The sequence below is a fragment of the Lottia gigantea genome (assembly GCF_000327385.1).
Source record: "Lottia gigantea unplaced genomic scaffold LOTGIsca_74, whole genome shotgun sequence".
In the NCBI taxonomy this organism is placed as follows: domain Eukaryota; kingdom Metazoa; phylum Mollusca; class Gastropoda; family Lottiidae; genus Lottia; species Lottia gigantea.
In genome coordinates, this window is record NW_008710478.1 from 643815 (window position 1) to 660809 (window position 16995).

Sequence of the window (16995 nt, forward strand, 5' to 3'; positions counted from 1 at the left end):
ACCCATGTAAAGATGTCTAAATATTATTATTTGAGGATAAGTGAATGGATATGAAGTTGATAAACCCTCATACAACATTGCATACTGCACCCTTTACAAACCCAGACACCAATTGAAAGATTATAAACTGTGTGACCCCTTCAAAAGGTATACAGAGTTGACAATCCCTAACTCCATACAAGTATTACTGGCTATGTGCACACTCCAAAAGGTTCACTGTATCAATAAATACTGAGTAAGCATATCCAGCACAATATACCACAAAATATTTTCCTATTTCAGATTGACACAAAATGACAATTTGAATGAAACAAAAGACATAAAAACATCCTTAAAAACATGTAAAACCTCAAAACAAAATCCTGAAACCAAATTCAATCTATAACTTTTTCCAGAAAATTCGTCGAAAACTTTCCAATATGTCACATGAAAGCCTGACCAATGCTTAGTTTCTGGACAAAAATTCAATATATCATGACCATGAAAATCTTGAGCGAGCCAAACTGAAAGTAGATCACTACATTTTATCAACATCCACATGTAAAACCTGAAAACAAGATCCTGAAAGCACACTTCAATAATGGAATCAATACCCTACACACCTGTACAGTACTAGCAAGACTTAGTAATTACAACCTGCAGAGTTCCTTAATATCAGTCCTTAAAAGGTTTGATAAATCAATTCCCTATTCAGAAACTCTTTTTTTTCTCAGGAACAAAAATCAATACTTGAATACTTGTTATAATTCATAGAATTCATCACATTCTTTGGTTCTTTCTGCTGTCATTAGGAATTGTTTTTTTCCACAAAACAAACCAAATAACAAGATAAAATTGATCATTATCAATCAATATTCTTAATCAAAATTAAAATCTTTTCTTAACAAAACTATAATTCATAGAGAAACCATTATTTCAAATAATAGAAAGAAAACTTGGAGCTTTATTCTTGAAATCTTAACTTCAGGGTCAGGGCTGGGCTAGAAGAATGAGAACAAATTTGGTCATGAACAATTACTAATTAATATTCTTAAAATAGTGTCATGACAAACAATCAAATTTATTGAGAAACCATTAGTTCAAATAACAGAAGAAAACCTGGGCTTTATTATCGAAATCTTAAACTCAAATAAAATTTAACTTTATAAAATACTTTCATAATATTTGTTAATAAGACTAACTTTCAAATCAATATCAATGATTGAGGAATCAAATGAAGACATTGTTAAATCAACAGTTAAGTGATTGTGAATAAGACACTGAAATACTCTTTCATTGAAAATTCAGAAATCACAGAGGAAGAAAGTGAAGAAACTAACAAATACTGTGAATTACAGATGCAAAATCATGAGCATAAAGCTTTCAAAATAGAGAAGCAAAAAGTCGAATCCTAAAATAAGAATTATTATAATAATTGACACTGTGTGGTTTAAACACAAACAATTTTATACAAAATATCAGAATATCTTCTATTACTGATTATTCAAAAGACGTCCTAAAAATCCAAATCTATCCATATATAGAAAATATGTCACTTCAAACATAATATTCACACTAGTTAATTGAAATTTGATTGAAAATCAAACACTGTTTGCTCAAAATACATTTAAAAATGAAAATCCAACATTATACATCTGAAATATATCACTACAAACATAATATTAACAGCAGGTAATAATGTAAATTGAGAACAAGATGAAATGACATACAGTTTTTAATCAACACATGTTACTTCTCTTTATTTTAAATTACACTTTAAATTTAAATATGAATTGTTCTGTCATTTATCTGATGTCTATAAACTGTACATCAATAACCTGAATGACAAAGAGAAGAAAAACTTGTACCTATCTTAACTTCAATCTAGAAACTTAGACTACAAGCTGACAAAATGAGATAGACATAAAAAAATTTAACAGATATCCTGGCCACATATCCTCGAACAATTTTAGCGATATTCCCAATAAAAAAAATATCATCAGGAACTCCCTTTAATAATAAAATATACGATTTCTGATTGAATCAATACTTTAAATATAGGAAAATCCAGGGTTTTGTAAGGTTCGTTTTAAATCTCAAATTTTTTTTTTTTCACCTGCCTTTACATATTTTCAAGAATGCAATGCATTTACCTAACTTATAATAGTTATATTCATGCACTATTCTCCTTTGTTGACAAATTCAAATATGATTTAACCTTTGACAGTAATCATACACCATGTAACTTGAACTTACAGGTCTAATCTTTTGCTCCTTAAAGATTTGCTTGCTTGCTTTTCAAATTTGTGAAAACTACATGATAAAATTTAGAGAAATGTGCCCCTTAACATATTTGAAAGTTTTAACTAAAAAAATCAAGACATTAACGCAAAAAACTATTTTTAAGATTTCAGATCCTTGTGCTTTTTGGAAGCTGTTAGAATGGAATGAATGCATATATGTAAACTCCTAATTGTAGGGAAATATGACTCCTACCTATTGTAAATGTTTCAACTAATAATATTGAGCTATTATAAAGAATAACACCAAAACTAGGTCAAACTGCTTTATTAGTACTCTCCCTTTTTAATTAACCCTTTTAAAACAAATTCAGTTTGATCAAGAAGATAAAAAGATGTAAATGGCATACTTTAGAAATATTTTCAGGTTTAATCTATGTTTTTGATAGTGATAACATTTTACAAAAAAGCGGAATGTCCCTTTAACGTATTTAATGAGCGGAAGGAAGTGGAAATAGTTTGCGCATGGGCATATTTGACAAAGTTTATTCAGCCATTTTATGATTTCATATACCGGTATTTTTGTTTTTGATGAACAAAAAAAGCAGAAGGTAAGCTATTCCAACAATATTAGACATGTTTAATGACAAATGACAGCTAACAGGTCATCTAGTCACAGAGTAAATCACAACTATACTCAAAACTATTGCTTAAAACAGTTTAAAAGGCCATGGTTCACCTTTTTCAGGGGTTGATTTGGGTCTTGAATATATGTAAATAGTCTTTGGAAGTACTGGAAACGTACGGAAATCACATAATTCCTTTAAAAATAGTAGACATTTCACATTCTTTTTTTATATGTCTGAAGAAATGATGAGTCGTTATTTTAACTTTCAAATGTAGATAATTTTGAACGCATATGGATTTGAAGGCTCAACAGTTTTCGATGGTGGGCTGTGAACAGCTAAAAAATTTGATTAGAGCTTATTGTTATATCAACACAATTATCAAAACTATTGGTTTGGCAATGGATTCTCTGTACTTATAGAAACAATTATTTTATGTTTTCAGAGAAGGGTGTGTATCTAAGTGGCTGTGCAATTTCAATTGTTTATCTGCTAAAAACCACAGTGAAGAAACCAGAGAAAGCATTCAAGAAACCAGTGATGAGGCGAGAGATAAGAAATCTCAATATATTCCCGGAAGGGATTTCAAAGATCAAGTACCAGCAGATCTTCAAAATGAACAGTTCTGTCCAAATCCAAGACCATCTGAGACACTACAACACCAAAAGGTTCGCCAGACACTTCACTCCAAATGTGTAAAACCGAAGGTTTATCGGCAGAGGAAATAAATGAACTTTGCTCTTCACTGGGAGAAAGGTTCAAAGGCTGGAAGCAAAAAGATGAGATCAGAAGTGGATTAAAAGGTGGGTTTTACTTGATAGATGAAGATGGGGATGGGGATGGAGATGGAGATGGAGATGGAGATGGAGATGGAGATGGAGATGGAGATGAAGATGAAGATGGAGATGAAGATGAAGATGGAGATGAAGATGGAGATGAAGATGAAGATGAAATAAGGCATTGCACAGGTTTATTTGTCACTGAAACTAAAAATCATTATGAGTATTATGATTCTGGAGGTACACAACTTCCTGATATCCCAGATGTTCATGTTTTAAGTAATGATAAACAATATCAGCAAGAAGGTAACAATACATGTGGACTACATGCTGTGTATTGCCTCAGACAACGAAATGAGCTTGGAAGTATGAAGAAAGTACAGGAATCTTATCCGACTGACAAATTAGAATTTCTCAATCGAAATGAAGAGCATGTTCTTAAATATAGAATGCCAAAAATCTTACAAAGGCATTAACTCAAACGGCTGACTCCGATGTTGGAGATTAGTTTAATTTTCTAATTTGTGTTAAAAATGCCTTTTGAGAAAATACATACATGTTTCAATTTAGTTCTATGCTAACACACTGTATCATATATGTTAGAAATATTAAAACAGATCTAAACAGATCTTTAATCAGGTTGTTACTCAGAGTTTCACGCAGACAACTGACCTATTTTCAGCATGTGTCCCTACTGAAGTTGGACAAATAGAATTTGTTCTCATGTGTACACTTCGAGACATGTTCGAAACGTTTGTTCAAAGAAGTGTTCTTGGGGGCATTAATGATGGAAAGATTTTCAGTTAGACACAGGTTACATTGACTGGTTTTATTTGTGAAGGCTTTAGCTTTGCTATCAATGGATGAGGATATTTTGTAATTATCATTTTTTAGTTTAAGTTCCCAAATTTGCTTTAAAAGTTTGGTGCTATTTTCATATTTTGATGTTTAAACGACTGCATTTGGTTGTAAAATCTATGTTCAAACGTGTTTTCGGTCATTCATAGCATTAATAACATTTAAAAAGATAGTTTGCCAGGCAAGGTAACATACGTCCACTACAAGCTGTCAGAAATGATAACAAGTCTTTAGTAGCTTACTAATGAATTCTCAAATAATCTTACAAATATTTATTAGTCAAGTCAAAACCTCAAAAACTCATCCGATTATTACTGTTTTTCGAAACTTGAATGAGATCAATGTTTACATACATTAAGTCAAGGGCAATAACTCAGAAACACTTCATCCGATTATTACCAATTTCCAACTTGACTGAGATCTTATCAATATATACATGCATACCAAATGTCATTAAGATCAGTTAAAAAATGTAGCCTCTATCATGTCTGCAAGAAATCTGGACGGATGGACAATCATCATTTTATGAAGCCATATTAGATTCCAACCGCGAGAAGAAAATTGGAATATTACTTAGCAATTACCAAAGAAACTACTTCATTTCCAGTAGGCGTATGCAAGTAACTGAAGACTTAATTATAATTATATGTAATTAAAACAGTTAAATTATTCTATAGAAATAGTAAATAAGATAATCACACCTGTTATTCAAACATGACTCATTTCATAGTTTCAAATTTCCTTCAAATTTTAAATCAAATATCTAGCTGAATACAATACTATTATCAATCTTAGATTTGGAAAAAATGAATAACATTATTTTTGAGGAAATATAAATAAAAAATAAACGCCATTACCATCATCTCACCTACTTTGAAAAAGCAAAAATTCGAAAAAAGCAAAATATGATCCATTCCCTTGTTGAGAAGCTTCGAATTATCAATTTAATATTTGAATTATAAAACACAATGTAACATGATCATACGAACATTATGTCTGATATTAGCAATTCACCATTTTTAATATCATCTTAAAGGGGACAGATGACCAATTGTTTGACCAATCATACTATAGTCTAAGAAACCTGAATATCGAAGCTAAGTCAATCAGTAATAGAATTCACAGATCACCATCGAAAATTTTGAATCTTCAAATCCATGTGTGTCAAGAATTATCCGCGTTTGAATGTTAAAATGTCATTGACGACTCGTCAATTTAAGATACTCTGTGATAAATAGAAAAGATATATAGAAATAGTGAGTAAAACTTCCAGTTTGAATTATTTGTAAAGGAATTATGTGATTTTTGTACATTTCTAGTACTTCTGAAGACTATTTTACATATTCAAGACTAAATTCAACCCCCCAAAATGTTACACCTGTCCCTTTAATCGTTAATCACATACTTTCACACATAAGACTAATATCCAAAACACAATAATATGATCAAAAGACTTATGACTGATATTTTTAATTTACCCATTTCAATATCATCTACATGGTTGTATTACATACTTCCACACACAAGATTAATAGCCAAAACACAATATGATCATAAAAACAAGACCAATCAGTCCTTGAAATTGAGATAATATTAATTTCTCTAAAAGTAGTATTCTTTTTTCATGTTTGAATTTGACAAAGATGACATGAGTTGGTCTTAAATAATATCCAAAACACAAACATTAGATCAACTAGTCATTCCTATAAATTGGTGTATACATTCATTTGCTAATTTACTATTTACCATATTCTAATTTGACAATGCCTACTTAGTCACAAAAATAGTTAGATGTTGATGGAAACATAGTCTCATAAAAGCACTGGCCTAGGTCACAAATAAGTTGTAGCCTATAACATTATACTGAGAATAAAATCTAAAGCACAGTTTCATGATCAGAATCATTGCAACAGAATAATATAACATTCCTTGTAACTAGGTATGTCATACATGACTGGTTTTATTTCTATATTACATATAAATACTGTGGTCACAGCTGGTGGAATATCAGGGATGATGATACCATCATTTAAGCCAGTCATATCATGATAGAAGCATCAAAATATTCAAGTGTTGAGTCCATGGTTGTTAACTCATGGGTTTTGTCAATAAAACTGGTCAATTTTGATCAGTACAGGTGATAATATGATTTAACAAGTGATGTTGAAAGATTGTAAAGAAGTTTTCTAAAGTTTTTATGTGTATTGGGAACACTGATAGCATCAATTTGGAACATTTTAATTTTCAATCATTCCAATTTTTAATCAGATGTCTGTGGTTTCTGCAATTTCACTCAAACTAAGTGTTTGATGATAGAAAATAGAAATGGTGTAATCAGTGTTCCCAATACACATACAAATTTAGAAAACCTCTTTACAATCTCTTTACAAGTTACATTCTGTCTTGGATGAGCTGAAAGTTGACAATATTTTAACAAAGGGTATATGAGTAACTGCTTATGCATTGTCAAAATCTGTCAAAATGTGTTCTGACTGTAAAATGAATCATGTCTGATTATTGTAGCAGGTGATAATGACACTAATAATCACTGATATTGAAATGTTTGATATCACATCTGAATGAAATGATAGCTACACTAATAAAATCTCACAATCTCCATCTTGAGATAAATCTCAATCAACCAAGCAACCAAAATATTAATAATTTCCATTAAAACACAGCACAAAGGAATACACCAAGATCTCCAATCTTCCACACAAATGAATCTGACCAATTTGACCAGACTGAGTTAATATTTATTTCAAATTGATTAAGAAATGTCCACAAAAACCAGAATATTGAAGTTATATTCAATAAGTAAAATCGTATCAAATCAACCAAGAAAAGTTAAAGATGCAAACTATGGAAATTAAGTAGAAATTTTTGAAAAAGTTACGAGTCAATATTTACATTTATATTAGTATCCAAGATCCAAGATTTAGAGATGATGCAAGCGAAGCAGACCATGCTTACTCTTTTCGAAACACCTGATGGTACTTCTCTTTGGAGGATCCAACAACTATATTACCATTGCCCCCTATTTTGCCATAATTTGGATGAGATTTTTGATTGACAGAATAAATTGTCTTGATTGTACGTATTTTTACTTAAAATATATGATTAATGCAGCACACAATATTCAAAAGTTGAATTTTTAAAGGAAAACCATGGAAATTTCTTTTCCATCAAAAAGCTATGACGTCCTCTCACCTCACACTCAGATAAAAACTACACCAAAAAATATGAAACAATATTTTACACTTAGCACAAACAAAAATTCAAATAGTCACATTCAAAAGAAAAATCTCATCTGAGCTACTCAAACTCTTTCACAAAACATGAACATAAGAACTGAAAAAGTAAATTTTTAAGAAAATTTTGACTTCAGAAATTTTACACAAATCTTTTTTTGTTTCTAAAAGAGACAATACTATCAGCACTGTACTAAATTCATGACTTCTAAACAACAAAAGAATTCTCAGAAAGTTATAAATTTAGATAGCTATTACAAAAATTGGTACAAGATATGCACTCATTGTTCAGATATTGCTGAAAAACTGTCTATTGTTGATTCCTTGTGATACATTGTACAACATTGTTCTTGGTAATTCAGAACTTTATCTGATGAAGATTCCAACTAAATCAGAACAATCTCAGTTTCAGAATTAATGGTGGAAGTATCAGTTCCAAAATCTCAGATCTGCTATCATGTGCAAGATTTTACCAATACTTAAGAATAATTGTTATATTGGATTCCTGTAGATTACTATAGTAACAAGATAATTATTGTTTGTAGTATGCAATTAGAAGCAAAGTGGTGGAGCTAAAATTGTAGAAAGAAAGTAACAAAAACAGATGTAAGCTTTCATTCTGTACTGTTTGTACTGGATGAGACAATTAAAAGAAAGCTGTAAGCTTAAAGTCAATCTAATGTGCCCAAAAAAGTTGTATTCCTAAGGTTGTAAGAATGGCATCAAGAATGTTATTGAATTCACCAAGATAGTTGCATCCAGAATTTGGCTTTGAGTTCTGATCAGAAACTAACAGTAGTGCTGTCACCTTGGAAACATTCTGGTTGCATCTATGATCATTGTATCAGGCTGATTACAAGCATGACACCAAAAAGTCCCTTCTCACCAGTACAGATGTACCTGTAATGCACTATTAAAAACTCATGTTTATTAACCTAAAAAGATTTAGGTTGCAAAAAAAAAATAAATCCAAACATTGGCATTCTATATAAACGACTAGGATGTTGAACTCCATTCCACTTCATTTTAAACCTTCACATCTCCCCAGTTGCACACACCACTTCACAGAAAAAAAATCCATACAAATCCTACACAGAATTCAGATACAATCCAGTTAGTTTGAAGTTCAATTATATACGCCAACTGATAGTGATATATAAACTCCCTCTCCATTCTCCAGATTTAAACAATATCCATTCACCATTTACTAGTTATATATACATAGTTAAACTAATGATTTTAGAATCAAGCCAAAGCTTATATTAATCTGTCACCAATTCTCCTCTCTCTAACTCATTGAGGTGTAAAAAGCATTTGTGGACAAGGAATATAAACGTGGATATATCAATCTACGATGGTTAATTATTTATCAGAATTTTACACCAATATCTACTTCTGTCATCTCCTATATTCTATTCACAGTCCTCCGTTTTTCTCATCTACTTTACTAGTATTGATTTAGATAATCAAATGTGTTTAAATATGAAATCTTATATTTTTAGGGCACCAAATTGTGTACAATTCATGGATTATGTTTTCCAAAATAGGATGGGTAAATAAAAAATGCCAAACATAAAAAACCAGCTTCCCCAAAACAAATAGTAATGAATCTACACTAGTTCCTTTTCTAAAACCACGAAAAGAAAAGGTATGAATAAGTGCCCGGTGCGGAGCAAAATTATTGATGCAAACGAAAATAGTAGAAGTGTACACATGGGGTACAGATCCCATACCATACCATACCTCGTTATTCCTACCTAAATGCTACTTTTATAATCAAGTTTTTCAATAAAGACAGGCATATTTTTGAGATGATAGACTGTGTTCAATATTGGTTCATTAGTGTCTGATATTGGTGTTCATCTCCCAATTTATGTGGGTGTATAAAATGCAATACAGCACCTTAAGGCCTCATGGTCTAAAATATTTAATCCTGTTATTGAATGTAGTATTAGAAGAAGTCAGGTGGAACATGGAGTAAATGCAGTGGAAATGGTGCATTTATAGATATAGATATCAACAAACGATAAAGTTTTAAAAATCAATAAGTGACATATAAAATAGCAATAATATGACTTAAGAAAACAAAAAATGACAAGTCAAACAGAGGAAAGTTTTGTTTTAAGATAAATTCTGAGATATTGTATTTAATATACATTCTATGTAGCATATAGTCTAATGCTGGGTATGGCCCAACATGTCACGATACGATAAGTTTCGAGATAAAAGAGTCGCGATAAAAGAGTCGCGATAAAAGAGTCACGATATGGGGTATTAGGCAAAAAAGTTTCTATATATATTAATTTATAACTTTATAACAGTGATATTTGGTAATATAGTTGATAGAAGTGGTTAGTGTCCACTGTATTATAAAAAGTTTCTATATATATTAATTTATAACTTTATTACAGTGATATTTGGTAATATAGTTGATAGAAGTGGTTAGGAACCATTGTCTTATAAATAGTTTCTATATATATTAATTTATAACTTTATAACAGTGATGTTTGGTAATATAGTTGATAGAAGTGATTAACATCCACTGTCTCGTAAATAGTTTCCAACAATTTCAGACAAGTCAAAGAAAAAAACTTGTGATTCCATTCACCAACTTATAAAATAACCACTTGTTTATGGAATGAGAGGTATCGATACACAAACTCAGCACGTATTTTGTGGCATGCCATATTGTGATACATGGATTCACAGATATATCGTGCTAACACTAATATAAACCTGTTAGAATGACTAATGTATAATAATCCATTGCCAATGAGTTTGCAAAAAAACAACTGGTACAAGAAATAATGAGTCAATTAATAAAAGAGTGACAAACAGGCTAATAACAATCGATATGTGTTGTTATGAAGACATGGTCTGCTTAACTTCTAACAACACCCCATTTCACACTTCAAATATTATTGAAGGTTGGACAAAAAAGTTTCCTATAATCATAAACATTAGATCAATGAAATAAAATTCATTCATTGACATCAGTTGAAGGGAGATAATTCTATTTTTTTGCTGACAGTAATGATATTTCTACCAGTGAGTGATTAAATGAATGAATGTGTGAGTGAACAAACACAAACGACTGAAGATACTACGGGTAAGAACTTCATTGCCTAATGAAGATCAATATTCAATGAATGAATGATTAAATGAGGATTTAAGTTTAATTTATCTTCCCTTCAGGAATCTATTGGTGGTGGGGCTCAGATTTTCTTTTCAGAAAATTTGAAGAATTAAAGGCCCAGAGAACCCATTTTTGAAAATTTTGAGGTGCCAAAAACGTATCAAAATCCCCCAAGGACCCCACCCTAACGACGGGGCTGCATTCACTCATAAGAATGGTGAATATTTTGAAAATGAATGAATGAGTGAGGAAATGAATGAATGAACAAATGAATGAATGAATGTATAAATGAATAAATGAATGACTGGGTGAACAAATGAATGAATGAATGAACAAATGAATGAATGAATATAAATTATGTTGTACACTTTACTATGCTAATGAACATCACAACAAACACATTTTGTTAAAACAGCATTATTGGCTAACTGATTGAATCCATCAATCAACCAAAACAATCAAAAGAATTTTGTGAGGCATCAGACATCACCTCTCCCTGAAAAATGCTTTGAGTATCTGATGTCATTCACTATACATGACAAACACGACAATGAGGCATACAAACTTTTTCTTTCGATTAAAAAAACAGATACAAAAACCTAGTCTGGCATTCTTAAACAAACAAGCTTTAATATAATGGAAAAATCATTTCAATGGGTGAATTTTTTTTTCGTTAGGACCTCGCTAGTGTAATATTATGTAAACAAGCTTACAATATGTTGAACATATGACTATAGATATGATATTCATAACACATTTTTGCCGAAACCGTTTTTTTATGATATTTTTACGATATTTTTACTAGTTTTTTCAGGTTACGGTAGAGATCGGTTTAACAGTTGCCACGTGCCATTGTTATTCTAGCTACAATGTGAGTATTGTTTCTATCTAATTATTGGACATTGTTTTCTTACATATGTTTATAGTTTACAGTAATACTGAAATATAATCTCTACTCATGTCGAAATTATTCTATTTCAATACAGCAGTCATGTGATTTGTGTACAATTATAGTTTACACTAATATGAGGTATTTGGATTCAACACAAGAAATACTTCAAATCATGTCATATTCACTAACAATATACTCATCAAGCCAATAGTTATGATAATGTAATATATGGATATGAATTCTGAAGAATTAATAAAATAATCTTTAGGTTTTTATTAAAATTTGTACTGAAGTCGTCTATTTGGAAGTAGATTTTAACAATAATAGTAAGATTAACATGAAGTTAAGAATCCTTTCTACCAGCTGGTCCTTGGCCAAACCTTTTGGCATTGATCATTCCCAGATTATCCGTACCCAATTACAGCTGGGTCAACTGGAATTATGAGTGAATATTACTGAATATTTCTATTTGGAAGTAGATTTTAACGAATACCGATAATAGTAAGATAATTAGTAGTATGATAGGAGAAAATGAAATGTTATGATAATGTAATATTTGGTTATAAATTCTGAAGAATTAATAAAATAATTTTTAGGCTTTTGCTTATTTTATACTGAAGTTGTCTATTGGGGAGTAGATTTTACCAAGATAGTAATATAAACATGTTATACCAAGTAAAATCTGGTATGTTATGATAATACAATATTTATTAATCACTAGACATATGTTATAAGTGATAATTTTACCTGTAAACCTAGATATCAGGTAAATATCTTCTCAATATTACAGATTTACCTGAAATAACATCTCTCACCAACATCTGCTTATACCGTAACAAACTTAAACATAGGTGAACAAACTGCACTAAACCTAGACTTTCTATATTATCAACCTTTTGGACTCCATGTACCATTTTCTCAAACAAACTGTACCACCAAATTAAAAGTGGAGTTATATGCCCTTGTTTCCAATTTTTAGACTTTTTGCCTACTGCTCACTGTGCTGAGCGATGCTACATTCATGTTAGCTTAAATTTGACGGCAGTAAAGCAAGTTTATTGAAATTTTATTAATTGAATTCAAATATAGGTTAAAGTAGTTCAAAAGAGTTTAATTGGTATCTTCCTGCGACAGGGCTACTTAAAGAGACAGCACCATATTGGGGGGTTGACTTTAGTCTTGAATATATGTAAAAGTAAAAGAAATGAACCAAAATCACAAAATTCCTTCAAAGATACTTCAAACTAGGATTTGTACTCTCTATTTTTTTTCTATATATCACAGAGGATTTTAAATTGACAAGTCGTCATTTTATCATTCAATTCAGATGGATTTGAAGGCTCAAATTGCGATGGTGAGCTGTGAACACTATTATTGATTGGCTAACAATTCCGGTTTCTGAGACTATTAAAAAAGAAACCTCTTTAACATGGATCGATCTTCATGAGCCCAGTCAGGAGCAGAACACTAGGATGGTGCATCTAATTTCATCTCCACCTACGACTATGGTAGTATGACGTCAATATCATTAGAATATGGTAGTCAAATCTGCTAATTTCATTTTCACCTGAATTAACCTAAGATCTGGTTTGATAAAGTGAAAGTAAAACATCTGTTATAGTACAGTAAGGTAACATGGGGTGTTTCTGCTAAACAGTTTAACTAAAAACTACATCCAAAGTGTGACCAAAAAATTTCACATATACATTTTTAAAAACCAAATAACAACTGATTTGCCGATCATATTAGGCTAGGAAATTTTACCCTACAAAAATTTCACAAGAAAGGATAACAGCACCTGCCAAACATGGATTTGAAGGTTTAAATTGCGTCGATGAGCTGAGAACACTATTACTGATTGGCTAAGCTAAGATATTCCAATTTCTGAGACTAAAGTATGATTGGTCTAAAATATGGCGCATCTGTCCCTTTGAAAATTTCAAAGAGAGGAATAATGGCACCTCTCACTCAGGTCTTGCTGTATATTATAAATTACCTTTAAAAAACAATTTACCATGAAAAAATAAATATACATGTACAGAATAACAAATAACTATATATCTATATAAAACTGTTGATTTGCTATAGGACAGTAGCATGACATGGCATGCACCCGAATTGTACCCCTACATTTTGAATTCAGTTGCGACGTTTGTCCCCCCCCCCCCCATTGAGTCAGTCTGCCCCATATTTCTACCCCTAGTCTCAGGAGGCTGGCGTCGCCCTTGATTGGACATTGGTGCCTATTAACAAGTTGTTTACACTCAGGCATTGTAAGCCTAAAGGGACAGGAAGGCCATAATTTTGACCTATCATACTTTAGTATCAGAAACTGGAATTTTTCAGCTGAGCTAGTCAGTAATAGTATTCACAGCTCACCTTCGAAACTTTGATGTTCTATTTTCGTACATTTCAAGTACTTCTGAAAACTATCTACGTATATACAAGACTAAAATCAACTCCTCAAAATGGCACATCAGTCCCTTTAAATGTACTTTTGCAGTGTGAGTAAGACTTTTAACCAATCAAAAAGAGAAATAGAACTATTCAGTGTTTTATCACAAAATTCTAAAACTATCTACAACTGTTTTGATTTTTACAAACTAAAGAAGATATTACATATCAGAATATATAGCTATCAATTTCATCATTCTACATTGATACATAAATAGTTTACACGATATTTTATTGAAAGGAAATATACTAATATCATAGGACATGCTTCATCTTCCTGAACACTTCAATTCACTCGACAAATTGGCTGATATTTTCTTAACCCAACAGGATATTGAATCTTATTGTTTCATCAGTGGCATTTCAACAGACTGCACAGCTTTGGCACCTTCTTTTTTCACATTTTTTATCATTTTACAGTGAAAGAATCTGGACAATTCTGTTGCCCCTGCTCGGCTCCCTCACCTAATGTTCCCTAGAAAAGCCACTGTGTATCATATTTGGCTACATTGTCTAAAAAGCTAGCTACATTAAGACTGACTGGGAATATGTTTGAAATAATGATTTCAGTCAAAAAGGTATGATTTCAATAACAAGGTTTCTGTATTGTAGGGGAAAATTGTTCCACAGGTGGAACAGTGCTACAGAGTGAATATAGATGGTTATCAAACACCTGATGCCACTTTTCATTTTGAAATATTCCCTCATTTATAACTAATGTAATTCCTCATATGAAAAGTTCATTTACTGCTTCCAATACATTGCCAAACTGTTATTTTGGATTCTGAGTTTTGTTTCGCGGTTTAGGATGTTAGTACTTGGGTATGTTATTAAAATCAATTAAATCCTTAATCAGGTTGGAGAATGATACAGACATGGCATGCTCATACTGATATAACTGTGATTAGTTGGTCAGATGCTGCGGAAGGGAAATCTAGGGGTGGCTTAGCCTTCCCACTCACAAAAGGGAGAGTTATTATCTCTTATAAACTCTCCCTTACCCAAAACTTAATGTTGAATCTAAAATAAAATTCAGCTTCCCAATTTTTAGATGCCTAAGCCACGTCAATGATAAACTATAGACTTCAGTTTGATAGAATATAAAATTTCTTGTATCTGTTTTCTAGTAACTGTGGTAGTCTTCATTGAAGACTCTTCAACCAGTGAAAGAAACAAGGTGTGATAAATATCAAATATAATATTTGGTTGGTAGAAACTTATCAACTTTCATCTTTTCTCTTAATTACTAAAACACCTGAACTCCTGTATCATTTCTAACTGACAGAATTTCTTACATTCATGTTTATGATAGAACTTGGATATTAGTTGAAAGAATAACATTCGTGAAGGATATGGGGTCTGTTGCCCTCACATTTATGCGATCTTAGGATTAGAAAGAGGCTTAAGTACTGGTATTTTATGATATCAACTGTATACTTTGTTTCTGTATCATATATATTCATAGATTCAATTTGGACCATTTAAGCCCAAATCTGCTACAGTGACTTTATAATGTGGTTATGTTTTCTAGAAATTTTACAAAAAACACCCCAAAAATTGGATTGCACAAAAATTAGAACCTAAGGGTGCCTCCGATACACATAAAAAGCATATCTCTAAGGAACAAGCAAAGTCATTTCAAGTTGAACAATTCATCAAAGATTGTGCTTTTGAATTCTTTCAACAAACACACTTGCAGCAGTAGGGTAGAGCTTTGTCTAGGACTGTAGGGTAGAACTTGGTCTAGGACTGTAGGGTATAGGTTGGTCAAGGACTGTAGGGAAAAGCTTTGTCAAGGACTGTAGGGAAGAGCTTTGTCAAGGACAGTAGGGTAGAGCTTTGTCAAGGACTGTAGGGAAAAGCTTTGTCAAGGACTGAAGGGTAGAGGTTTGTCAAGGACTGTAGGGTAGAGGTTTGTCAAGGACTGTAGGGTAGAGGTTTGTCAAGAACTGTAGGGTAGAGCTTTGTCAAGGACTGTAGGGTAGAGGTTTGTCAAGGACTTTAGGGTAGAGGTTTGTCAAGGACTGTAGGGTAGAGGTTTGTCAAGGACTTTAGGGTAGAGGTTTGTCAAGGACTGTAGGGAAGAGCTTTGTCAAGAACAGTAGGGTAGAGGTTTGTCAAGGACAGTAGGGTACAGCTTTGTCAAGGACTGTAGGGTAGAGCTTTGTCAAGGACTGTAGGGAAAAGCTTTGTCAAGGACTGAAGGGTAGAGGTTTGTCAAGGACTGTAGGGTAGAGGTTTGTCAAGGACTGTAGGGTAGAGGTTTGTCAAGGACCGTGGGTCGAGATTGGTCAAGGACAGTAGGGGTAGTGCTTTGTCAAGGACAGTAGGGAAGAGCTTGGTCAAGGACAGTAGGGGTAGAGCCTTGTCAAGGACTGTAGGGTAGAGCCTTGTCAAGGACTGTAGGGAAGAGCTTGGTCAAGGACAGTAGGGGTAGAGCTTTGTCAAGGACTGTAGGGTAGTGCTTTGTCAAGGACTGTAGGGGTAGAGCTTGGTCAAGGCCTGTAGGGTAGAGGTTTGTCAAGGACTGTAGGGTAGAGGTTTGTCAAGGACTGTGGGTAGAGGTTTGTCAAGGACCGTGGGTAGAGATTGGTCAAGGACAGTAGGGGTAGTGCTTTGTCAAGGACAGTAGGGAAGAGCTTGGTCAAGGACAGTAGGGGTAGAGCTTTGTCAAGGACTGTAGGGTAGAGCTTTGTCAAGGACTGTAGGGTAGAGCCTTGTCAAGGACTGTAGGGTAGAGCCTTGTCAAGGACTGTAGGGAAGAGCTTGGTCAAGGACAG

At 32.5% G+C, this 16995-nt stretch overlaps 1 protein-coding gene across 1 annotated transcript; it reads left to right on the forward strand.

The window, feature by feature from the left end:
- Positions 1-3536: 3536 nt before the first annotated feature.
- On the forward strand, positions 3537-4100 carry LOTGIDRAFT_168335 (hypothetical protein; the record flags this gene model as incomplete). Its single annotated transcript, XM_009066218.1, has 1 exon — positions 3537-4100. The coding sequence occupies one exon, from the start codon at positions 3537-3539 to the stop codon at positions 4098-4100; it is 564 nt and encodes a 187-aa protein (XP_009064466.1).
- Positions 4101-16995: the final 12895 nt, after the last annotated feature.